Consider the following 27,359-nt stretch of genomic DNA (forward strand, 5'->3'; position numbering starts at 1 on the left):
CCGATTTGTCGTCTCGTGCTTATTTGTCAGCCTTGGTGTTCTTAGCGGGATTGATGTGTTGCGTGATCTTTCCCAGGGCTATCTGTCTTAGGTTGTATCCAAACTGCAGCGTGTTCAGGGTGTCTACCACATGGTTCACATCAGGACTCACATTCACAAACACACAGCACTGAAACAGACAGAGAGGCACAGCTGGGAGCGGCACAACGGGGACAAGTCAAGCGTTCAGTCAGTAGAATTAACATTTGAACATTCATAGTTAAGAACGTCTAACGTGCTATGTTTCTGTATTTTAGAGAGGTGAAACATTACCTGGGCGTCTCCGCTGAGGTACGGCTGAAGGAGGTGTGTTAGTTTAGAGTTTCTAAAGGGCACGTGGGGGGCGTTACTTTTCAGGGCAGTAAAAACCTAAATAGGGGAAAAAAAATAAATTGTGTAAATAAATAAAATCTTGTTCTGTAATAAAGCTAAAATTTAAAACACTTATGGCTACCAGGTCTGCCCCCCCCCCCCCAATGGGGAATGGATTGGAAATAAATGGGATGGCAGATTGTCTAGTTGTTAGCGTTGGGCCAGTAACGGAAAGGTAACTGGCTTGAATCCTGAGGCCGACAAGGTTAAACAGCTATTGTTATGCCCTTGAGCAAATCACTCCAGATAAGAGGGTTTGCTGAATAACTCATGTAATGCATTGAGAATTTGACTTGGTCTGTCACCTGTCTCAAGGATGTCAGGGACCTGTTGATGGCTGCTGCCTCCACCAGACTTTGTCCTTTGGCCTCTGTCTTGGAGATGTGCTTAGGACCGGCCAGGTCGCACACAGTCAGGGTGCCACAAGATGTCAGTCCAGAGACACTGTCTGTCCCCTCCACTGACAGGGTGAGCATCAGGTGAGAGCGCGAGCTGGAGAGAGAGATCAGAGATCAGAGAGTGACCGGGGCGACTCCGAACAGTGGGCTCATACACACACACAACTGGACTGAAGTTAACTCAGAACAGTAGGCTCAAACACACAACTGGACTGAAGTATAACTCAGAACAGTAGGCTCAAACACACAACTGGACTGAAGTATAACTCAGAACAGTAGGCTCAAACACACAACTGGACTGAACTATAACTCAGAACAGTGGGCTCAAACACACCACTGGACTGAAGTATAACTTGGAACAGTGGGCTCAAACACACAACTGGACTGAACTCAGAACTGGAACGCCTGGCGCCTAAGTCACCTTTCTCTGTTCATTTTGGTGGAGCCAATCTTCCTGTTCTTGTCCACCATTTCCATGGCGTTCAGGATGTCGTCCTCCGTCCTCACCTCGATGTGGGTCAGCCCTGGCACACTGATGACCTTACCCTGGGTCCGGACCTCTAAGGGACCGGTGGGGTTCACAGACAGGAGGTCATTCAGGCTGTCATTGTAGATTTCCAACATGGATATCTGAGAACGGGGAGACGGTGGTGACGGGCTTATTTGGTGAGTTGTTGGGATAATATTGGGCATATTTGGTGTCTTAACTCGACATGAAATCCTACCTTGAGATTGTAAGCCATGTTCTCTTTTCCTTTACACATGCGCAGCAGCTCTCTGATGGATCTGAGAACAGAGGTTTGAATCTGACACGCATGTCTCTCATCATAAGCACACGTCCATAACACACACATGTCCATAACATACACACACGTCCATAACACACACTGTCCCACAAGGGAAACAGCAGTGACACTGAACTGGGGCTCAAAAGGATCATGTTCCTTTCCTGACTTGCTGATTCACACCTGTAAAGTTTGAAAGATGATCCTCTTGAGGTAAGATGAGTCTGATGATTCTGACTGAACCCTATAGTGCCAACTGATAAAATATTGATGGGTGTTATTTAGATAGCGTCTTATAATTACATATGAATGGGTCCATACTGGGCAAGGTTGTCTGATTAACAATCAGCAAATTAAAGTTGTTGAATTACTTTCCTTAAAAAAGTTCAAATTAAACAAACCTTGAATTTGAAAATATTTAAAATATCTCTGTTAGCCAAAAACTACTATTGGTTGGTAGATAAAAAGTCTAAAATCTTTGTTTAACTGAGGCTTTTTGAATGCAGACATTGTTCATCTTTAACACAGGTATGGTTCCACATAGTCTGTGTTAGAGACACTTCATTTAGGGAAGCCTACTAGCTTACACTGAGAGTGAAAATACATTACATGGAGAAATTTTTGCAAAAAATAATTGCTTGCATTAGTAGAAACAGTTGAACGTGAACTACAGAAACATCAATTCTAAACAAGTAAATAATAATTTTGTCTGTCCGCTTAGTGTTATCAAAAGATTACCTAATATTTAGTCCAGGTTCGTCTTTGGTACCTGTTATGGTGTAAGTCTTCCCAGAGCCTGTCTGACCATAGGCCAGAATACAGACTTTATATCCAACCACACAGGATGTTATTATGGGGAGGGCCCCTTCAAACACCTCCTCCTGCATTAACAGATAAACAGAGAAAGCATCTCATACCATCACATAGCAAGAGCAGATGGACAGGCTTGTCCACTAATCTCAGAGTGCAAAAACATAATTTGCATACACAGGCGAACTGGATTCGATTACCCAACAAGAGATTGAACAGCATAGACCTAAGCCTGACTTTATTGACCTACCTGTGTAGTATTGGAGGGGTAGACTTTATCAAATGTGAACTTCTTTGTGGTTCCCTTGTTGTGAACCAGCAGCTCCTGGTCTGAGGCTGTGTCCAGGCAGGAGAGTCCCCCAGAGAGCCGCCTAAAGCGGCAGAACACCTGGATGTTCCCGTGGAGCTCCAGCGGCTCGTTGTTCAGGGCCCTCCTCTCCAGGACCTCCATCCTGTAGAGGCACCTCAGCTCCTCCAACGCCCCGACTGCCTCCTCTACCTGGTTCTGAATGTCAGCCAGGGTCTGATGCACCACAGAGCGCAGCTGCTTGTTGGAACAGCTTAGCTCCCGGGTGAGACGGCTTACCTGGTGTAGCTGCCTGAGGTCCATGGTCGGTTTGGGGGTTGGTGTGGAGGCAGGCCTTGTGGGCGGTGTAGAAAGCGGGGGTCTGCAGTCAGGGAAAAATAAGCACAATAATAGAGTACACCCCTCACATTTTTGTAAATATTTGCATATATCTTTTCATGTGACAACACTGAAGAAATAACACTTTGCTACAATGTAAAGTAGTGAGTGTACAGCTTGTATAACTGTGTACATTTGCTGTCCCCTCAACTCAACGCACAGCCATTAATGTCTAAACTGCTGGCAATCAAAGTGAGTACACCCCTAAGGGAAAATGTCCTATTTGGGCCCAATTAGCCATATTCTCTCCCTGGAGTCATGTGACTTGTTTGTGTTACATGGTCTCAGGTGTGAATGGGGAGCAGGTGTGTTAAATTTGGTGTTATCGCTCTCACACTCCCCCATACTGGTCACTGGAAGTTCTACATGGCACCTCATGGCAAAGAACTCTCTGAGGATCTGAAAAAAAGAATTGTTGCTCTACATAAAGATGGCCTAGACTATAAGAAGATTGCCAAGACCCTGAAATTGAGGTGCAGCACGGTGGCCAAGACCATACAGCAGTTTAACAGGACAGGTTCAACTCAGAACAGGCCTCGCCATGGTCGATCAAAGAAGTTGAATGCACGTGCTCAGCATCATATCCAGAGGTTGTCTTTGGGAAATAGACGTATGAGTGCTACCAGCATTGCTGCAGAGGTTGAAGGGGTGGGGGGTCAGCCTGTTAGTGCTCAGACCATACGCCGCACACTGCATCAAATTGGTCTGCATGGCTGTCGTCCCAGAAGGAAGCCTCTTCTAAAGATGATGCACAAGAATGCTCGCAAACAATTTGCTGAAGACAAGCAGACTAAGGACATGGATTACTAGAACCATGTCCTGTGGTCTGATGAGACCAAGATAAACTTGTTTGGTTCAGATGGTGTCAAGCATGTGTGGCGGCAACCAGGTGAGGAGTACAAAGACGTGTGTCTTGCCTACAGTCAAGCATGGTGGTGGTAGTGTCATGGTCTGGGGCTGCCTGAGTGCTGCCGGCACTGGCGAGCTACAGTTCATTGAGGGAACCATGAATGCCAACATGTACTGTGACATACTGAAGCAGAGCATGATCCCCTCCCTTCGGTGACTGGGCTGCATGGCAGTATTCTAACATGATAATGACCCCAAACACACCTCCAAGACGACCACTGCCTTGCTAAAGAAGCTGATGGTAAAGGTGATGGACTGGCCAACCATATCTCCAGACCTAAACCCTATTGAGCATCTGTGGGGCATCCTCAAACGGAAGTTGGAGGAGCGCAAGGTCTCTAACATCCACCAGCTCTGTGATGTCGTCATGGAGGGGTGGAAGAGAACTCCAGTGGCAACCTGTGAAGCTCTTCTGAACTCCATGCCCAAGAGGGTTAAGGCAGTTCTGGAAAATAATGGTGGCCACACAAAATATTGACACTTTGGGCCCAATTTGGACATTTTCACTTAGGCGTGTACTCACTTTTTGTTGCCAGTGGTTTAGACGTTAACGGCTGTGTGTTGAGTTATTTTGAGGGGACAGCAAATGTACACTGTAATACAAGCTGTACACTCACTACTTCAACAATGTAGCAAAGTGTAATATCTTCAGTGTTGTCACATGAAAAGATATACTCTTGTGAGGGGGTGTACTCACTTGTGAGATACTGTGTGTATATATATATATAAGATAAAATAAGATGAAATGAGAAAACATGAGATTTAAAACATGGCTATGTATCCTTCAACATAATATCCTTGCCTGTGATTCAGCAGAGCTGTGATCTTCTCCAGGTTATCCTGCTGCTCTGCCTCCAGCTCAGCCACTCTCTGGTTGAGGTGCTGGACCATGTCAGACAGGTAGAGAGCCTCGTGTGCGAGGTTGCTGTTTCTCTGGAATTGGTTCTCTGCTTCCTTCTCTTCGGTCTGGAGGTTCTGTCTTAGGTCCTCAATCACACTGTCCTTCTCCGAATGGGATCTGGAGGTTGGCGTCACAGATGAGAAACAGGAACCTCTCAGTATCGGAATCAATGCTAACAACTACCAGGCTATTTGCTTACTGGTATGTTGTTGGATTTAGTAACCACTTACTAAATGACTAAAATGATTGTGTGCATTTAGGCATGGTTTTTGGAATAAGAGTGTACTGTTCCCGGCCCTCTGTATTTTTAACCATATTATTAAAGTAACAAACTGAGAAATAGGGGTAAATAAGCTATTATGGTGTTCCTTTTGGATAGCTCTCAAATAACATCTCAGACCTTATTTCAGACACTAACTGAAAGAGTTGAGTTCTCTGTAGTTCTGCTACATATATCAGGCCTTTTTTCACACACTACCTGAAGAGGTTGAGCTCACTGTGGTTCTGCTCCACAGCAGAAGGCCGGAAGAGGACATCTCCAAAGGTTGTGAGGTAGACAGAGATGACCTTGTCAGGGTCGTAGTTACACTGTCTCAGGGCTGCAGTAATCTCCTTCTGATCCACTAGGCCTGGCAGAGCACCCTGAAAAGACAAAAGAACACCACCTTAAAGTGGCTCTTAGAAGGAAGTACAGAAATAAATAACAGGGCCAAAAAAGTTATTCAATAATTTACAACAAAAGATGTCGGGCTCTGTGTAAAATGTAAAGAAATACAGAATGCAATGATGTGCAAATCATTTAAACCCTGTATTCAATAGAAAATAGTACCAAGACAACATATGACAATTTGAAACTCAGATATTTTATTGTTTCTTTAAAAATATTTGACCACTTTGAATTTGATGCCAGCTACACGTTTCAAAAAAGCTTGGATATGGACAACTTGAGACTGGAGAAGTTGTGTAATGCAAAAAAAAATCTGCTGGAACATCTCACAACTAATTAGGTTAATTGGCAACAGGTCAGTTACATGACTGGGTATAAAAAGAGCATCCCTGAGAGGAGCAGTCTTTTAGAAGGAAAGATGGGGAGGGGTTCACCACTCTGTGAAAGACTGCGCAAGCAAATAGTGCAACAATTTAAGAATAACGTTTCTAAATGTAAAATTGCAAAGAGTTTGGGGATAAGGCCAAAAACCAATATTGAATGACTGTGATCTTCGGGCCCTCAGTGACACGTTTGCTTAATTAAAAACAGACATGATTCTGTAGTGGAAATCACTGCATGGGCTCAGGAACACTTCTGAAAACCATTGGCTGTGAACACAATACATGGCTGCAGCCAATGCAAGTTAAAACTCTACCATGCAAAGAAGAAACCACATATAAAGAAGATCCAGAAACACTGCCGCCTTCTCTGGGCCTGAGCTCATTTAAGATGGACTGAAGCGAAGTGGAAAACTGTCCTGTGGTCTGACTAATCAAGATTTGAAATTATTTTCGGGAATAATGGACACCAAGTCTTCCGGGATAAAGAGGAGAGGGACCATCCATCCTGTTATCAGCGCACAGTTCAAAAGCCAGCATCCGTGATGGTATGGGGGTGCATCAGTGCACATGGCATGGGTGATTTTCATATCTGTATTTTCATATTAATGCTGAACAATATATGCAGGTTTTGGAGCAACATATGCTGCTGCCATCCAGATTACATATTTTTCAGGGAAGGCCTTCCTTATTTCAGCAAGACAATGCCAAACCACATTCTGCATGTATTACAACAGCATGGCTCCGTAGTAAGAGTCTGCAGTTACAGGGTTACAGGTCTGCCTGCAGTCCAGACCTGTAACCCATTGAAAACATTTGGCACATTATGAAACGAAAAATACGACAAAGGATGCCCTGAACTTTTGAGCAGCTGAAATCCCCTACTAAGCAAGAATGGGAATACATTTCACTTTCAAAACTACAACAATCTCCTCAGTTCCCAAACACAGAGTATTGTTAAAAGAACAGGCGATGCAACACAGTGGTAAATATGCCCCTGTCCCCCACTTTTTGAAAGGCATCAAATTCAAAACGGGCTTGGATTTTTCCAAAAAAAACGTAACATTTGTCAGTTATATGTTGTCTTAAATAATCTGTTTTAAGGGGATGAGGTCAGATTATAGGGTGCAGAGATGCGGCCCATGGACATCAACCTATGGACATCAGACGGGGATTTACCATCACTTGTTTGATCCTCTCGCTTACAAAGTCAATGTTCATCTCCCACTGTAGCGGTAGTAGGACCCACAGGCCAGATTCAGCGTCAAGGTATTTGCAGACTTTTGCCTTTTCCTGGGTGAACAATCAACACACCACACTACTAACTTTTACAATTTCAGCAATTTACAAAGAACTTGATAAAAATTTTTTAAAAAAACCTGTGCTGTCACGGAAAAAAGGGACCTCAAAATCTGATTGCTAGTATCATTGTGCTGCTGTATTTCCTTGAAATAGGCCCTATCAAAACCACTCACTTTTAAACCAGGAAATTCACAGCTAACTGAGTTATTGTAGTGATTCTACTCACAGATTATGCACATAGTATAAACAACATATTACACATTCAGCCCAAAATGGGAGTTTTTCCAAAGTCCCCGGAATGCACAATTTTGTGTAGATTATTAGATTTTTTTTTCCATTGTAAAATGACACAAAAGATCTGATGTGACATGTTAGGGACCACCTAAAGATCAGCTTTATGTGACTAACTCATTTTGACCAAGATGTCAGATGCATCCTTGTAGTCCCAGGGTCTCAAACTGTAGACATTTTCCCCACTAGAAGCTTAAAGGGAATACAGTAAGTCATTTCATGTCTCGTCACCTCAAACATATTGGTCATGACTGTGCCTTTGCCCTGGATGTAAATTCCACTGGCCCAGTCGTCCTCTGTGACAGCTTGCTCACTAGTCACCTCCTGTTGACTGCTGTTGTCCATCACCTGCACACAGCAGCACAATCACGCCTAGATTTTCCACCCATATACAGTAAATAAAAAGGTGATTCTGGATTTTGACAAAGTTTGTAGTTCATTACCTCATCTGTAGCAGCATTGAATCTTCCCAGACCTTCCCACTCTTTTGGAAAAGGTTGCAGACCCTTTAATGAGTAAAAACAAGTTGGTTATAAGATGGAGGTCAGTAGGTTATTTTGTATCAAAGATCTGGTTTGCAGACACAGTGTTAATCCTGTACTAGAAGCACTTTTCAGAGATTCTCCATTCAGTAGAAATTTTTTCCAGATACAGGACAAAGGACTCCTATTAGGATTTGCCATTTATCAGGTTCACCATTCAACCTTTTAATTAGATAATGCCAAAAGCAGCTGTCCTTGCTGGGGGCAAAACCAGCAATAGGACATTACAAAGCAAATCAACATACAAGTATTGCACAAAGAAACATAACCTATATTTAAAATATGAAATGGCTGTATGGTTGTGCTGTGATTAAGCATGGTTCTAACAAGTGTCTGTTGTCCTGATATTTTGTGCATTCATATTGTTCCCAAAATTGTATAATTGATAAATGATCAGAGCTAAGGACACATGTTTAAGCATGTATAAACAGAGCTTGAGTACATTCTGCTTACTTTTGACTCATCAAAATATACCCTCTTTCCATGTTCGCTGAAGCAGTTGTAAAGAGTTCCATTGTTGTGAAAAAAACTTTCAAAAGCCAAAGGGACCTCCTTTTCTTGTGCCTCCTGCATAGAATAGAAGTTACCAAGAAATGTCTTCGTAAGTTGCAGTTTGAGCTGCCTGCTGGTAAACAATGCATTTTGCCTCCAGTGCGTCGGACAACATTTCTAATAATGATACAGGCTATTCTTTTCCTGAATAGTTCTATAATAAAAACCAGAGCACTTACCACACATTTAGCGGCTGACTGACTAGATGCAGTTCCAGGAGAGGTGAAAGGGCGCAGGCGCGAACCATACCTTCCATCAGCAGCATTCACTGAAACGTCCCCTGAGTCTCTCTCAGCTTGCCCTAGCAGATTATCACCATTTTTCACTTCCCTCATTGAAGCCCCACTGCCCATGATGACACCACCTGCTCTGGTGTAGCATACAATCAGCTACACCAGAGCAGGTGTCGTACAGGTGGCACTGTAACCCAAGAACTATGTTTTTCTTTTGGGGGGGGGGGGGGGTAAACATCTTTAAAGGGCTAGTTTGGGATTTTAGCAGGAAGGGCCTTTACATATACCTACAAAAAGTCAACTTTTGAATTTGCATCCAGCATTAAGAAACATAGTGGTAGTTTGGTGAGCCAATGCTAACTAGCGCAATGACGAGAAGTCTGGAGGAACAGTTGGTATGCTAACTGTTATCCCAATATCTTTCAGGTTATGTGTTCATGCGAGTTGGCAATTTTGCAAACTTGATACTGCAGTTTCCACCATACTCCAGGAACAGAAACGGTATCCAAGAGTTTAGCTAACCCTGTGGAAGTAGAAAGAGACTTATTGCCAAAATCCCAAACTATCCCTTTAAGAATCGGGCATAATGATGGGCTAGAACAAAACTGTGAACATCTGTGGTTCCCCAGGAGTAGAACTGAAAACCCTGGATGAGGGATGAGAAACACTGGTGTAAGGTTAAAGTTTAGTAGCAAGTTCATCAGTTTGCTTAAAACGTGAAAAATCTTGTCATAGGGAATTACCTCTGAAAGCTTGAAGAAATGTGCATCATTGCATTGATATAACATATCCATTCATCACATGTAAAGAAAATACTTCACAGACATTTAAAAGCTAAGCGGAATGATGTATACTAGTTAATGGAATACCAGCAGAGGGCACAGTTTGTCCACTGAAACCGTGTACTGTAATTTGTCTGTATCAACCAACATCATTACAAACACTGAAATCAAAATTTTATTGCATAGTTGAGACTTAAAATGCTTAGCATTACAATATTGCCATTTACGTACTGTAGATTACGCCAAGCTTGCATATCTGAATAACTGTATGAGACAAAACCGTATATTAAATACAAGATCACATGTTATCTTGGTCTATATGTTCTTCACTCAATTCCTCCAGGTAGTGCAATCTGTTTATGTACAATAACAACCAATTGACTCCCTGCAGTAATTATGATAGTCACAAAAGCAGTAGAAAGTATTATACTGAAGATATATTAGTGGCAGTGGGACAGCAGTGACACCAACTCTTGGACATAAAATAGTGCATTTCATGTTGAATAGCAAATAGGTATTGTTGTTTGCAGTTTGGAAACAATTGGATACAAATACAAAATCCACACATTACACACTGGGAAAAATAAACTAAATGGTTAGTGGAATATTGGAGTGACCTGAGCTTCATGCATATTGGAACAGGACAAATGCCTTTTGCACAATATATGATCAGAGTTAAGGAGTTGGAGGTATGCATTAAGTATTGGTCAAAATCAACAGGCACAATTTAAATGTCTGAACGGTGCAATCAGTGTGACCACTGCAATATCTGGTGATGGCAATTCAATCTGGGAGGGTGGCAATATGAAACGACTTCAGAAAACAGTAGTAAGGCCACATTTTTGGAGAAAGCTCCAGCACTGGGTATATATTCTTATGACACTCAGATTGAATTTGAGGAACCTCCAAAAAAAGGTGGAATATTAGAATTTTCAGTTCAGAGAACAGAACCACCACCTAAATGAACCAAACAAAAGATAAAACACAGTCAATCAAATGAAATAACCACCACCAATGCATAGAATGACTGACTATCCAACCACCGAGACTTCAATATAAACATTCTGTATCACATCAAAATTGCAGTAAATTAAAGTCAGTAACTTTGAACTTTAGCACTTATAAGCAAAACAGTTTACACATACACTATCTGTAACGTTCTGGTCAGTCAGCAAGTTTTCACAATCAGAAGCTGCCAAAAAATTCAGATAAATATCACAACCATTAAATCAACCTATCACCTACAAAAAAAAAAAATATATTTAGAAAAAATTTCCAAACTATGAAAAAAATGTCAAAAATTAAGAGGCTTTCGTCCATATCATTCCTAGGTGCTAAGACCTGACAAGTTTGAAACCATGGCCAGTATCGAGTATGGCTGGGGGAAACCAGTTAAGTTTGACTCTCTTGAGGCACCGTAGGCAAGAGCTGCAGAGCCAGAATAGATTCAGCCCGCTGCACCAGAGCGCTAACTGGACCCACTGGGTCATCCTGGGGAAGTACGCCCTCCAGTGTTTTGTGACATCTGTTCCGGTGGGTAGGTGCAGCATGTAGTCACTCCAGTGCCTGGATACGCCATAGGCAGCCGTGACCGTCCTTCCCCTCTCCGACCACTGGGTTGCGCTGTTTGGGTTGCAGTTATACTCCACCCACTGCGAGGTAAAGTCCCCTAGCCGGGGGGCGTCCTGGAGTTCCACATCGGTTGCGCGGCCTAACTGGGCCCCCTGCACCGCCACAAACTGACCCTCCACCTTCCTCACCTCCTTCACCCAGGGCAGGGAGTTCTCCGTGTCCAGAACCAGGATGAGGCGTGAGCAGTAGTAGTCGTTCTTCTCCCTCCACCACTCCAGGATCTTGTCCAGATGGAGGGTGTCCCCCCCTGATAAGACAACCACAGCACAACACGCGGTTAGACAGACGCCGTCTGAAATGTGGCTGTAGCAACTGAGCTCCAGGGATTCCTACCTGCCAGGGCCCACTCCCCGCTACGATGGGTATGCCCGCTGTAGAACACCACATATGTGTCGTGGCGAGGCCCGTCGGCCGTGCAGAGCTCCATGAAGGCCTTGAGCTTCAGCTGCAGGGACTCCAGAGTCACCCCGCTGGTAGAGTAGTCGCAGCCGAACGTCTCGATCATGTGGTGGGAGAAGAAGCGCTGTATGCCGTTCAACATGCCCGTGGAGCGCGCGTTCAGCAGGTCGACCTGGTCCGGAGGTAACAAGGTGGGCTGCCCGCCGGGACTACACAAGGAGTGGGAGGTTTGACAAGGAGATCGGGAGAGCGTTAGCGAACAACAGCGCTCTGCTGGGTACATCAACGAAACAGTCACTGCACCGGGTATATGGAATATGTTCCGTGTACAGTGGATGAGTTCAGCACACCTCAAGCATACAGTAAATATACCATAGCTAGTACTGTATACACTTTGGTCTCCATTATCTATACATTCCTACCTGCAGTAGTTGGTGGGGATGACCACTGCATACCCCACACATGTCCCACCCAGGCAGTTACCCAGCTCATGGAACAGGCCATGGAACAGAGACTCCAGAGTCAGGACCATCAGGAATAAGCTAAGGAAGTTACTGCAGGAGGACTGTCTCACACACACACACACACACACACACAGAGAGACAGACATAGACACACACACACAAAGTTGAGATGTCACCTCTAAAGAAACTGGCAAATGTCTGATAAACTTCTGTATTTTGTACATGAAAGTTACCAGTGCTTGTCAACACAAACATAACGTCTAGGCCATTATAAGATCTTACCAAGTTATAGAACAGCTGGTATTGACTGAAAAACAGGTATACGTCACTGACTGCAGACCCACCTGCCATGACAAAGCGGCCAGGATGATGGTGGAAACCAGACTGAAGAGTGCCAGGCTTTTAGAGATAAGACAGAAGTGTCTGACCCCTTTAGACGCCATGACCTTGTCCAGGCTGCTGGTTGTGGCCCCGTGGGCCAGACACACCCTCTGGCAGTCACTCAGCTTAGTTTGGAAGGCCCACAGAGTGATGATGAAGACCACGTGACAGATGACCCAAAACAACCCACAGAGCACAAAGCCTGGGACCATCAGATACCACTGGTCCTGGTGCAGCAGCTTCAGGGCTGCCCAGACCAAGAAGGCCACCTGAGAACAAGGAGCACAATTGAAACAAGTCTTATTGGTTGTTGTTTGGTTGTACCCACGCGGCCACTGCTTATGTGGCGCATTTCAAATGTGTCTATTATAATAGTTGATTCACCTCCACCAGTAGCAGAGGCAATAGGGCCAGCCTGCGCCACAGGCCTCTCCAGTCCAGGTAGGGCCGCCAGCGCTCAGTCACCGACAGCCCACTGAAGTACATGTCCAGAAGAGGGTCGCAGATGAGCTGGCTGAAGAAACAAGCCAGCGCAAAGGGGCTGGTGGTCAGGCCCAATGCTTTGAAGAACACCACAGAGATGACAGAAAAGCAGACCAGGTTGAGCAGGGCCAGGACAGCCTTCATGCGCAGGGCCACTATTAATATAGCCAGCGCCACAACCAGCAATACCACACTCATGGATGCTTGGAAGATGGTACTCGCAAAGGCAAAGCCTGCCAGCTCCAGGGTTTCTGCAGAGGTGAGGCAGGCAGGGCGGTACCTGGCACAGCCACACATCCTCTCCAGCAGAGCCCACAGTGTCCTCATGACAACACTGGCCAGTAGTAGGTAATTGGTAGCTTTCTCCTTGACGTCATTCTCCAAAGCAGGACTGTTGAGGAAGCACAGTTGCCAGAGCAAGAAGCCATAACACAGGTGGAGGCTCAAGCCAACTGTTTTCATGCTGAAGTAGTAATAAAGTATGCTTGCTATTCCAAGGACGAACAGGGCCAGAACCGAGATGATGAGGATCACAGGATCTCCATACTTCTCCCATCGAACATAGAGCCCCAGACAGAGAGCCACTAACAGGTTCAGACCAGCCAGGTAACCCAGACATCTGACAGAAGACCACATGTTGATCTCTTCGTTAACGACCTCCACTCGGGCCATAGCTGCATGCAGGCAGTGACTGATACAGTACCGTATGCGGCACATATTGATGTGTCGGAGTAGCTACCTGCTTGCTGCTGCTGATTTTCAGAGTTCATAAAGGCAATTAAACCCTTTCCATAAACATAACGTAGCCTAGCTACGCTACGTACTATTAGATTTAAGGTGCTCGTAATATGGCAAAGACATATCACTCCCTAGCTAGCCTGGACTAATAGAACAGCAGACAGATTCTACTTAGGCAATAAGTAAAGTTCGCCAAAACTAGTTAGCGTTAGCTACTAGCTAACTACTTGTTACTAGTTTAACAGTTAGCCAGTTACACGATTAACTTGCCAACTAGCTAACTAGAGACTACACGATTTGCCGGTAACTCAGCTACCGTTTAACCATCAAGTCTGTTAGCAGACGCAGTAATGCAGTATAATTATATTTTAAGCTCCACTACGTGACCGGTTTACGGCTGATCTAGAGCTTTCGTGATTTAAGAAGTATACCGCAAACCTAGATAGCGAAAGAAAAATATCGATTTTGCTTTAACAAGATTCAGACAAAGTAGTTATTTACTTTTAAAACTTTACGGCCAGAGCAAAAAGAGGTCAGATGACCAACTCCATCAATCCAAAACGTCACTACGGCAAAGTAATAGGACAAACATAGCAGCAACGAGAATGAAAGCGTATGCCTCAGGTCAAAGGTACAGATATGTTGGTGACTCCGGATTTACATGTTAAGAGACTGAAAATGAGCCGTTTTTGTAAATCCCCAATATTAAGTCATATACTTCTCTATTCATTAATTAAATACAATTATCATGCCAATAAATCAATTTAAAACATTGCGTCACAGAGGGTAAAGAACCAATCCGGGAAGGGAAAGAGCAGTGTTGCAGAGAGAGGCGTGTTGTTTACTAGTGTCAATTATATTTTGTTGATAAAAAAAGGCCTAAATATTTTATCTAATCCATAGAAGTGGGGGAAATTAATGTTTGGTGGAAGGTGTGTTCAGTCCAGATTTTTTTGGATTAATAACCTGACTAATTACCTATACTAGGCATTCCTTTTTTATAGACTTGGACCGAATACAGTTGATACCGTTTAAAAATGTAACACATATTCAATAACATTGATGAAATCCATATTTTACCCACCTTTTTAACCACATCAATGGGCACGACACATCAGATTGTTTTTGGTTACTACATAATTCTACGTGAATTAATGAATTGAATATTTCACTATTATTCTACAATGTGGGGGAAAAAATAAAATTTCAGAAATACACTTGAATGAGAAGGTATCCAAACCTTTGACTGGTAATGTATATTGTCTCATTAAGATTAATACAATAATGGCTCAATAGTTTCAAATTTCTGAGAAACAGTGAAAAGGACTCAATAAACACACATGAAAACTGCTTGTACATTCATTTATAAAATAGAGAAAAAAAAACATGCACACTTCCTGTAATTGTCTAAATCCTTAATACTGAAAATGAAGCTAATCATGCAAGTAATAGACTCAAAACAAACTCCTGGAAGACATACACAGATGACACTGTATGTATCACTAAAATTGTACAGGTACAATTCACAACTTTAAAGAAAACGAATTGTATTGAGCAATGTCTGTTGTCTATTCGGTTACTACCATCACTAAATTGAAATAGTTAAAACTACACCAAACATGAACTGACCAGAAAATTATCTAGTGGAGACGGACGTCTAACGAGATGGAAGCAATGTGTACTGTAATTAACAACTGACAGTGAAACAAGACAATGTTCTTAGGGTAAAACCTTCAGCCAATGATAACTTTGAAGTGGTAGCTGGTAGTAGGTAGCTCATAACACAATGTTTTGGCAAAGGAAGCCTGTCGTATGTTAAGTGAAGTGTTTGGGTTTTCCAACATACGGGCATGAGAATCAGGACTGCAAACACATTAACAGGGTAAAAAGGCACCTTTAGGATTACAGGCATCCTGACATGAGCATGTGGAAGGTACAGGTACATCATACTGGTTGGGCTGATAAGACTACGTGTCCCAAATGGCACCCCATTCACTACTGTGTGCACTCGTTTTGATCAGGGCCCATAGGTACATTTGAGACGCAACCGATATGTCCCACAACAGAAATACCAATTCAGACCAGTTGACTGGTTATGAAGTAAAGTGCCACAGACAAGTACATCACGACAAACACTCATGCACACGCTCAAATCACACACACACACACACACACACACACACACACACACACGCTCATGCACACGCTCAAATCACACACACACACACACACACACACACACACACACACACACACACACACACACACACACACACACACACACACACACACACACACACACACACACACACACACACACACACACACACACACACACACACACACACGGAAAATACCATTATAAACATGTCCACAAATAAGTATATTTGGGTGCTAGTGTCACTGGGGGAAAAAAAACATAGAAAAACATTCCCCATAAGATACAGTACTTTCAGGATAAACCTGGCTATTGCTAAAATGAACTTTGATGAGATTAGATTATTTGACTAATTAAGAAACAGCAGGGTATTAGTGCAAAACCTCATTGAGGCAAATCATTTGGAATTGTATTAGAGCTTCTAAGAATTTTGGAAACACTTTGGAGTTAAAACTTTTAAGCAGAGTACAAACCGGAAATACTTCCATGTTGTGGATGAGAATACATTTGAAGGGATAAGGTCAAATTAACCGATGCAATGAATTACTAACTCTGTACTGGCAACCTATGCCTAAAAAAGTCAATATATATTAAATAATAACGACAAACACACATAAGTGATGTATTCAGGAATGAATGATGAATGTTGCTTAAGGCCAATGTTGGTCTCCTTTGATATGAAATACTGTAAATTAAAACGAGATGAAGTCACTGTTACATAGCTGGTCAGTATTATATTTCTGCATATGTTACTAGTACCTATTGTGAAGCTACCAGTTAACCTAAAAATAAGTAAAGTCCTCACTACAGACCTACTACTGATTCAGATAATGTGGTCTATCCACACACTAATTCACACAGAATTGAAAGAAGTAGTGAAAAATCTAAATATTCAGGTTCACAACATTGAAGGTAAATTTGCATCTGTCGATTCAAACAGCGGTTTCTTTACACCAGCAGAGACTAAGAGAGTAATGACTATTATGCAACAATCGTACCATATTACACACGGGGGGAAACACCTAACAGTTTCACATTAGTAGAAGTAATCACGTACGCCTACCTTAGTTTTGAAAATGCTTAAAATTCTACAAAACTCACGTTATTGTAAAAGACCCACATATCCGCCAAAAGAGATGCTGAATTAAAATAGTTGTTGAATTTAAAAAATGCACACCAATGATTAGAAAGTCGAGCCTCGTCTAACTAATAGAAGCAAACATCCCTTTCCTTCTTTCCATCTCAATCTCTCCACCCTAACTCTTTGAGGGATTTAAAGTCAGCAGCTTGCTGGCACTGAAGCACATTCACTATTTAACTACTGATTACAACAAACGCCTTTGAAGGAGCAAATATTGGTTCGTTTGAAAGCTGGACAGATCAAAGATGGGATGAAAAGCAAAGGGGCAGGTTAACTCTCCATCTATCCTGAGGGCATTCTGCTACAAAGTCTTCATAAAAAAAGTATCTGTGTGGGTGTGCGCATGTGTGGTTGTGTTGAGAGACTAACCATGTATCATATCGAAAAATAAACAATTCTGTAAACGTTTTTTCCTTTCAGTCTGTGCAAACTGCATTGTTTAGTTAAGGGATAAGAGGGAAGGAGTGAAAAGAATGCAGCAGGTTAATTTGGCAGCGCAGCAGTTGTGGACAAAGAAAGTCGGTCTCAAACTGCTCTCTCCCTACCCCATGTCCCTAAAGCTTCCATGTAGCATTTCTGAAGGCCGGGAACAGGTATTAGCAGTGCCACGGCAAAGCTTCGACCTTATTGCCACCGCCTTACAGGCCTACAAACCAGAAAAAGGTTAGGGCCAGAGGGCAGCATTAGGGACTGAGTAAGGACCAGCGAGAGGAAGCGAGAAGAGCAGCCGACTGGGTCGTAGCTGGTGTGGTTTTAGCTCTGCAGCAGTATGGGGTCCTCCAGCTCGTGGAGGAAAGGGAGCGAGCTGCTCTGGCTCTCTCCGGAATCCGACTCGTAGGGGGTGTCCGGCAGCTCGGTGAAACCCCACGCCAGCTGGTCGTCCTCCAGGTCGGAGCGCGCCTGGACCAGCACGTCGGTGTAGTCCTCCTCCTCCGGGGACTGGAAGTCCTGAGGGATGAAGAGCATCTCCGGGTAGTTGCGGCTGACGAGGTCGCTGGTGGTGTCCAGGGACACCTTGCGGAAGGCGATCAGGTGCATGTGGGAGAACTTGACGTATTTGCAGCGCCGGAAGCCCAGCGACTCCACCGCCACGCGCCAGCTGCGCATCATGAGGGCGTGGCGGTTCTGGTGGGAGGAGTCGGGGGTGATGATCAGGAGGAGGCCGTGCAGGGCCAGCAGCTCGTGGGCCTTCTTGCAGCAGATCCAGCGCTGGTATGGCGACGGGAAGTAGGAGAGGAGCAGGGAGAACACCACCACGTGGAAGAGCTGTGCGGGAAGCGTGTCGATGGGGCTACGCAGCTGCCTCAGGAAGGCTTCCACGGCGTCGCCGGCCAGCTGTAGAGGCTGCTGGATCTGGAGGTTGAGGAAGTCACATTTGTAGACGCTCTGGGGAAGAAGGTAGACACACACACACACTCAGGAGCACTTCGTCATTGTACAAAGTTATCAGAGTTACTGAGATTTAAATCAACCTTCTGGTGCAAACCAAATGGGTATGAGCCTGTGTTGACAACCTCAATGACAGAGTGCCAGACTGATTTATTTATTAGGGGTTAGATCAGCTGAATCACTGCAAAGACAGATGTCTCACCTTATCTGAAACCCCCTTCTCCCCATGAAAACTCACCACCCGTAATTGGAATCCACCTTTATTCACCCCCCCACCCCATGTTTTAATAAAAGGCTAATTCATTTATTATGGAATAGTGCAGACCACAAGGTTTGGATTTTATCTGATGCAATGCAAGCAATACAATACACAATTCCATCATGAACAGCACAAGTGCTCGACCAGCCTCATCCAACATTACAATGGGCCGAACCAATGAGTTTGAACGGCTTTTCATCCAACCACCACAGGTAAAGGCTATTCAAACCATTTCATTCATAAATACTTGCCTAACACTTATGCACAAAATTCTATGTACCAGTTGATGGTGGGAAAAAGACAATAGTGATGATATATGTCTCTCTGTTATTCACAACCAATGTTATGAAATTCTCTCCATATGTTCTAGTGTGTATGTCAACAACATTCAAATTAAAGGACTTACTTTACCACTTTCACCACACAATCTGGTGGCCAGCCAGAGAGAGAGCTTTAGGGGTTGACTTAGATTCATTCAGAGCATGGAAGAGAAGAGTGTGGTAGAGAACCAAAGCCAAGTCTGAATACCAACCACTGGGACTGAAGTAAGAATCAGACTTGGTAAATGGATTTCTGGTTTTCTGACCAGGATTAGGTTTTATAGACTCTGGACACAACCCAAATGCATTAACTAATTATTACAACTTTAGGACTAGTCACCCCTCCAGGTTTCTTCCTAAATTTCAGCCCCTCTTAGGGAGTCAACATTGTTGTTGATTGCTCTTTGGCATTTCAGGCTGGGTGTTTTGTTAAAAGCCCTTTGTTGCTGATGTAAAAAGGGCTTTTTTATAAATGAATTTGATTGATTGAGCTAAATAACTGTCTGAAAAACCCCCTGTAATTCTAACAGTACTATAGAAGATTAAGGAACTCAGTGAGAAGAGACTTTCCAGCACTGACTGAACACTGACAGGAATGACACGATACACACCTCGACTGCTGGCACTATGTCAATACCGACTGTGAGGAACTCGTCAAATTTCAGGAAGGGGTTAAAACAGCTGCCAACATCCAGCAAGCGCATTTTACCAAGCTGAGGGATGGACCTGCAACCAAAGAAATTCAAGCCATTAGGAGTTAGCATCAAGTCTAACAGTGACACATGAGAGCAGTAGCTCAGACATGTCAATACGGGCCAACGCATACAGGACAAAATAGTCACCAAAATAGCCTGGGGTTCATTTTCCACTGGGGCAGCACAGTACCTGGGGAGAGAGGCGCTACACGGCGGAGCGGAAGACGACATGGCCATGGCAAGCCGGGCACTTTTCTCATCCTTCTCCAACATTCTCTTCATCCCACCATCCAGGAAATACTCCTGGCAAACACTGGAAAAAAATCACACGCACAGTATTGATCCCTCACAGTTCAAATGGCAAAGACGTGTGACGAAATACAGAGGGAGAGGATTTTGAAATGGCTGCGAGAGTGCATTAGCATAGTGCTTTAAATCTCTAAGCTACCGTCCGGTACCATTGCTGGGGGAGCGTTTTACCTGCGACACCACTCGATGCGACCCTCTCCCTCGGACGACTTGGCCCAGTGGTTGTCAGCCAGGTTCTTCATGGCCAGGGCGTATTCACTGAGCGTCTGCTCATCCTCGCAGTGCTCCCTCCAGATCTTATCAAAATCTCCCACTGTGGGGAGGTAAAAGGAAGTTAAGAGAGCAAAAACGGACCACCTAAGGGCCCCATTAAATTACATTCTGTAGATGCAACTCTCACGCGCCGGCAGAAGCTGCATTCAAGTCGGCTCGATCGGAAATTACAGTTGTGTTCAAAAGTCTGCATTCCCTTGGAGAGTTGGTGATGTATGCAGCATTTGTAAAGAAAACATGAGTGAGCAGGCAAAACACATGTCTTTTATTTATTATGGGATTCACATTAAACTGTAGGTCATAACGGAATGACACGATCATAAAACAAAACAGGGCAACAAAGATTTTTTTTTGTTTACTGACCCCTGTTCAAAAGTCCTCATACCCTTAGTATTGCCCCCTTTAGCATCCATGACAGCGTGCAGTCTTTTGTAATAGTTGTCTATGAGGCAGGTGGTATAGCTGCCCTTTCGACTTGGCAAAATGCCTCCAGGTCATGCAAAGGCTTTGGTCATCTTGCATGAACTGCATGTTTGAGTGTGTCTTGATGACATTAAGGTCAGGAGACTGATGGCCACTCCAAAGTCTACACTCTTTCTGCGGTAACCATTGGAGGGTCAATTTGTTTCTGACCATAAAGCTCTATTTTTGGTCTCGTCACTCCAAATGAGTGTGCCAGAAACTGTGACGCTTTTCAAGGTGTTGTCTGGCATATTGTAACCAGGCTTCTTTCTGGCAACTCGAGTATGCAACTCATTTTAGTTCATGTATCATTATATTGTGCTCCTTGAAACAACCTCTTTTTCCAGAGCAGCCTTTATTTCTCCTGAGGTTACCTGTGGGTTTTTCTTTGTATGCCGAACAATTCTGGCAGTTTCAGCTGAAATCCTTCTTGGTCTACCAGATCTTGGTTTGGTATCAAGAGATCCCCGAATTTTCCACTTCTTAATAAGTGATTGAACATCACTGACTGGCATTTGCAAGGCTTTGGATATCTTTTTATATCCTTTTCCTTCTTTATGAAGTTCCTTTACCTTGTTACGCAGGTCTTTTGACAGTTATTTTCTGCTCCCCATGCCTCAGTATCTAGCCTGCTCAGTGCATCCACGTGTGAGCTGACAAACTCATTAACTATTTATAAACAGACACTGATTGCAATTTAAAAAGCCACAGGTGTGGGAAATTCACCTTTAATTGCCATTTTCACCTGTGTGTGACACCTTGTGTGTCTGTAACTAGGCCAAACATTCAGGGGTATGTAAACTTTTGCTCAGGGCCATTTGAGTGATTTCTGTTGTCATTATGATTTAAAAAGGAGCCAAACAACTAGGTGATAATAAATGGCCTCATATGATCACGATCCTTAAATAAGCAGTTTTGAGTGTGAGTATTTTCAATATCAATGCCTAAATTACACAATTTCTGCCAGTGTATGCAAACTTATGAGCACAACTGTATCTTTAAAATGTCAATTGTGGGAGAATGCTGAACTTCCTCCATATAGATTGAATACAGAAAGATAAATCACCACACAGAATACAGTTTAGTAAATCTACTAAGCACTACACGAACATGGACAGGCACTCAGGCTCGTTTCCTAATTTCAAAATATTTAGGAACTGAAACAAATAATTTTGTCCTTTCAATTTAGTTTCTTGAAAAAGGCATGCAGGCATAGGACGTTTGTAGACGCAACAAAACAATCCACAATGAGCCAACATGTATATACCTACTTGCAAAGTGTAACTGTTCATTCAAATCACAAATTATCAGAGCTTCGCGGATCAAAACAATTCTTCTCAGACATTTCTGAAACATTTGTATCATCCTTCCTTCACATATCTTCACAGAAGAACATGTGTTTTGCGATTATAGATGCACGAGAAGAAATCACATGACCCCAAGAGGGGAAAGAAAACAAACACTAGATTTGCAGAAATGAAAGAACAACCAGTCGACAAACTGGAATGAACAGCAGTGTCTTAGTAAAAAGCATGACTACTGTGGTGCCAATAGCAAGCAGACCATGCCTTACTTATTAACCAATCAGGGGGTCAGCTGACAGCCCAACTGCAGTGCCTTTCAAGAGCATCAGTTAATGAGTGAGTCCCACACCAGCTTCTAGAAGTACAGGATTTATATTTACTGAATTTCAGTCTAAATGCATAGCACCAAAACCTCTAGGAAAATCCATTGCCCCACTGGTTTAAGCAATGTGCAATAGATGGCTTCTGTAATCAGTTCAGACAGAAACTGCACTGTTTGCTTGAAACGTGCTGCTAAAACAAGTACGGCAACAGTTTATGGCATAAATAGTATGACTTCTAAATGCTATTCTTCAACTAGACGGAAACAAAAGACTGTTAGGAATATGCTTGCTGGCACATTCCTCCAATGGTTATTATGCTTGAACAAACTATGACAAACTATGAACAAACTATCTCCTGACCGCTTTATATTTTGCTTTGTGCCCAGTTAAGGGTCCAATCGAATTCCTCTTCACCCACAATGAAAGGCCCTAAAGCAGTCAATACAAGCAACCCAACAGAAAACAGACCTAATAATGGGACCTAACCGTCATCAGAACTTTCAGAGTGCATTTCAGGTGTCAAGCCACCGTCAACTTAAAAAAAATGTAAAAGGTACTGGCTGCCTTAACCTTTTAAATTATATTAAAAAAAAATTGTCTGCACAATTCCTTAATATTCATACCTTTTTAAATCACAAAATAAACAGAAATTTTTATTTTGGGCCAAAATCTGGGGCTCCATGAGGTGAGATCTTGCATGGAGCCCCAGACCGAGGGAGATTGACCGTCATCTTGAACCTCTTCCATTTTCTAATAATTGCGCCAACAGTTGTTGCCTTCTCACCAAGCTGCTCCCAGCCTTGTGCAGGTCTACAATTGTATCCCTGATGTCCTTACACAGCTCTCTGGTCTTGGCCATTGTGCAGAGGTTGGAGTCTGTTTGATTGAGTGTGTGGACAGGTGTCTTTTATACAGGTAACGAATTCAAACAGGTGCCGTTAATACAGGTAATGAGTGGAGACCAGGAGGGCTTCTTAAAGAAAAACTAACAGGTCTGTGAGAGCCAGAATTGGTAGGTGATCAAATACTTACATCATGCAATAAAATGCAAATTAATTATTTAAAAATCATACAATGTGATTTTCTGGATTTTTGTTTTACATTCCATCTCTCAGTTTAAGTGTACCTATGATAAGAATTACAGACCTCTACATGCTTTGTAAGTAGGAAAACCTGCAAAATTGGCAGTGTATCAAATACTTGTTCTCCCCACTGTATGCATGTGTATTACTCGATCCCCAATTTCTGCAGAATGCTTATTACCCTTCATTTTCATTCAGACTTACAGACTGACCAATGATCCATCAACAGTGGGCTTTTTATCCATAAACTGTCAAAGAAACTTCCAACAGTTCACAAATGGAATTCAATGCTATGGTACAGTAATTCCGTCCTCATTAGGGCAATTTCGTTCATTTCTTTTAACTAAGAGCTTCTACAGAACAGAGGTTAAATATATAAAGAAGGAATGTAAAATATTTATTAAAACCCTTACGTTGTTTAAATAAATGTGTTTCTAAATGAAGATATCAAACCAAACAATGTCAATATACTATTTGTAATTCAGTAAGATCAGCAAATTGATCAAACTTTGAATATTTTGTAAGGCACTGCGTGTTGTTCAGTACTAAATAGATATTTTGGATGTGTTCAAACTTGGCCCTACATAACACAAAAAGGTAAGCCAATCCATTAAGACAGTAATTTATTCCAAGCAAAATAATATAAATAATCTGTATTAAAGGCTTTCATTCTTCCAATGTCAAAGTAGGCCTGCTTCTTTTGTGGGCCTTTCACAACCCTGACCAATAAATACATGTTTCTGATCCCTTAACCTAAGACTCTAACCTCAATAACATAACTTTTATGCCTAAACTATACCATAACACCTAACTGGAACCTGAACCAGAAATTACCCCAAATCTAACACTAGGGCTTATATATAGAATATATGTTTTCCCCTAAACCTAACCAAAGCCAGATATTGCATTTTCGCTAGTGGTGATTGAATTTCCAGGATTCTCTACAACCATTTCCAAAAAAGTTGGAAGGCTGAGTAAAATGTGAATAAAAACAGAATGCAATGATGTACAAATATTTTAAACCCTATATTAAATTTAAAAAAATAGTACAAAGACATCAAATGTTGAAACTGAGAAATTTTATTTTTTCATGAAAAATATATGCCCAATTAGAATTTGATGGCAACAACAAGTTTCAAAAAAGCTGGGACAGGGGCAACAAAAGACTGGAAAAGTTGTTTTTTAAGCATCTCCAAACTTATTAGATTAATTGGCAACAGGTCAGTAAAATTATTGGGTATAAAAAGAGCATCCCAAAAAGTCTTTCAGAAGATGGGGAGGTGTTCACCACTCTGTGAAAGATGGTCAAGGCAAATAGTGCAACAATTTAAGAAAAACATTTCTCAACAACAAAGAGCATAGAGTTGGGGATCTAAACATGTAAGGTACATGATATCATAAAAAAATCTCTGTAAGCAAGGGACGAGGCCGAAAACCAATATTGGATGGCTGTGATCTTCGGGCCCTCAGACGGCACTGCATTAAAAACAGACAATTCTGTAGTGGACATCACTGCATGGGCTCAGGAACACATCCAAAAACCATTGTCTGTGAACACAGTATGTCGCTGCACCAAATGCAAGTTAAAACTTGAAAAGAAACCACATATAAAAAAGAACCAGAAACACTGCTGCCTTCTCTGGGCCTGAGCTTATTTTAGATGGACTGAGGCGAAGTGGAAATCAGTCCTGTGGTCTGACAAATCAAAATTTGAAATTATTTTTGGTGATCATGGACGCTGCGTCATTCGGCTAAAAAGGAGAGAGACCATCCGGCTTCATATCCACGCACAGTACAAAATTCAGCATCTATTATGGTATGGGGGTGCATTAGTAAACATGGCATGGGTGATTTGCACATCTGTGAAGGCACCATTAATGCTGAAAAATATATACAGGTTTTGGAGCAATAGATGCTGCCATCCAGACAACGTCTTTTTCAGGGAAGGCCTTGCATATTTCAGCAAGACAATGCCAAACCACATATTACCACAGCAGGGCTCCATAGTATGTGTCTGGGTGCTAAATTGGCCTGCCTGCATTCCAGACCTGTCACACATTGAAAACATTTGGCGCATTATGAAACGAAAAATACGACAAAGGACGCCCTGAACTGTTGAGCAGTTGAATTCCAATATCAAGCAAGAATGTGAAAACATTTCACTTTCAAAACTACAGCAATTGGTCTTCTCAGTTCCCAAACACTAACAGAGAATTGTTAAAAGAAGAAGGGATTGGCACATCATTGCATTCGGTTTTTACTTGAAGTTTATGCAGCGACCCAACTTTTTTGGAAACGAGGTTGTACCTTTGCAAATACATCTGGTTCTCACAAGTATGAGGATCTCACACACGCGGTCTGAACCTGTGCAGTTTCCAATTGTCAGGGAAGTAGTGCGCTGCAACTGAGAAGTGATTGTGGTTACTGAAAGTTTTAATTTTTACACACCATTCCATACATTGGTACATTTGACACGATGCTGGTATAGTTCCAAAAACATCCAAACAGCAATCTGTATGAGTTAGGTAACTAACAAGATGATGGTTGCATTTGGACCCTGTCCATTCAAGCAATGCAAACTTAGCTTAGGCTTCAATAGTTAGCAATGTTTGCGTTTGCTTAGGGTTAGCATAGTTTAGTTAATCTATTTTAGTTTGAAGTACAAGTTTTATCCAGGGCATTACCTCATGAGAATGTCTAAATTCATTCTGGCCTGCAAAGTACAGACAGCAAGCCAGCTTAATTATTGAAGTCAATCCACTCACACATATTTGACCAAGTAATATATCTTCCCTAGAATTGAGAGAAAGTGGTACATATTCTGCTCCAAGCATGCTGTTTACCTTTCTGGTGTAGCAGGCAAAAACAGTTGCACTGATGTAATGTTCACAGGCTGATGCAATCTTGGTGTAGCTGCTAGTTTGGTTTGAATCTCTTGGCACATTCACAAAGTTTAAACACAAGAACCATTCTCCACTCAAAATTTTTATTTTTAGTGGTGAGTATGTCAGAGGTCACCCCGTGGGAAATATCTGCGTCTAGTAATCATACATACTGTTTCTAGAAATTACGAGTTTCTAACAGGAGTGAATGGAGTGCTGACCATAACATCTCAGGAAAGGCATAAAAACCAGGCTCATCTGTCTACTGCTCTACGGCTACGGGGAGACAAACAAGCATAAACATATCTCTAGTAAGTGGCAGCCAAGTGAACACTCTTTGCAGGTTGAAATGTCTCCAGCCTGTCCTGATTTAACGTTAGTTTGGTTCAAAATAAAACACTGTCGCTATGTGACTTAGATATCCACCAAAAGCCAGCTAGTATTGCATGACAATATTTTTAGACAGTCGAACCACACATAGAACTAGATACACGTCGTTGGTAGAACAGCTTGCAGATTGTTCAAGGCCCCCAAAATAGTTTACTAATGTGATCCTAACCGTTTGGCTACAATAGCTAGAAAACTAGGATAGCTCTCTACCTGGGGCCTTGTTCGCGAACAGTTTAAATAGCCAGTTTGATGATACATACGCTGGTCTCCTAAATGTTGCTAGCTGGATAAGCTAATGTTACGTTAGCTGAAGTTAGCGTACCTACCTTCTCGGTATTTTCTTCGCAGTTTCCTATGGACGTTCTTAACGACACCAGACAGTTTCTCCTGCTCCTTTTTGCACCGCGTTTCCTTCGGAATAAGAACATAAAACGGCTCCTGTTCGGGTTCTGTCTCTCCGGTCTCAGCATTGTTCACCGGGTCCATAGTCTTGCGCCGCTAGTCTTTCTCACGTCTGTCTTCGTCGCACCCGGTCCACAAACCAACAACGCGCGGCCTGATTGGTTCCCTACGAAATACATGCTTTCCTAAAGCTGACAGCTGCATGACCAACCAGAGTTGAAAACA

At 42.7% G+C, this 27,359-nt stretch overlaps 3 protein-coding genes across 3 annotated transcripts; all 3 read right to left on the minus strand.

Annotated features, from left to right (window-relative positions):
- Positions 1–3: 3 nt before the first annotated feature.
- Positions 4–8,986, minus strand: LOC109616919 (kinesin-like protein klp-3). The gene is made up of 12 exons (XM_020056695.2): positions 8,813–8,986; positions 7,771–7,887; positions 7,126–7,239; positions 5,378–5,541; positions 4,801–5,016; positions 2,655–3,072; positions 2,333–2,475; positions 1,535–1,595; positions 1,231–1,439; positions 717–903; positions 313–408; positions 4–169 (listed from the first exon to the last, which is right to left on the minus strand). Exons 1-12 carry the CDS (start codon positions 8,984–8,986, stop codon positions 20–22), a joined length of 2,049 nt encoding a protein of 682 aa, XP_019912254.2. The 3' UTR covers positions 4–19.
- An 824-nt stretch (positions 8,987–9,810) lies between these two features.
- Positions 9,811–14,339, minus strand: tmem168b (transmembrane protein 168b). The gene is made up of 5 exons (XM_010883212.5): positions 12,909–14,339; positions 12,488–12,793; positions 12,102–12,244; positions 11,614–11,888; positions 9,811–11,527 (listed from the first exon to the last, which is right to left on the minus strand). Exons 1-5 carry the CDS (start codon positions 13,722–13,724, stop codon positions 10,983–10,985), a joined length of 2,085 nt encoding a protein of 694 aa, XP_010881514.2. The 5' UTR covers positions 13,725–14,339; the 3' UTR covers positions 9,811–10,982.
- A 1,703-nt stretch (positions 14,340–16,042) lies between these two features.
- Positions 16,043–27,345, minus strand: bmt2 (base methyltransferase of 25S rRNA 2 homolog). The gene is made up of 5 exons (XM_010883211.5): positions 27,059–27,345; positions 20,188–20,329; positions 19,898–20,020; positions 19,624–19,738; positions 16,043–18,430 (listed from the first exon to the last, which is right to left on the minus strand). Exons 1-5 carry the CDS (start codon positions 27,216–27,218, stop codon positions 17,798–17,800), a joined length of 1,173 nt encoding a protein of 390 aa, XP_010881513.2. The 5' UTR covers positions 27,219–27,345; the 3' UTR covers positions 16,043–17,797.
- Positions 27,346–27,359: the final 14 nt, after the last annotated feature.

Source organism: Esox lucius, chromosome 19, assembly GCF_011004845.1.
Source record: "Esox lucius isolate fEsoLuc1 chromosome 19, fEsoLuc1.pri, whole genome shotgun sequence".
NCBI lineage: Eukaryota > Metazoa > Chordata > Actinopteri > Esociformes > Esocidae > Esox > Esox lucius.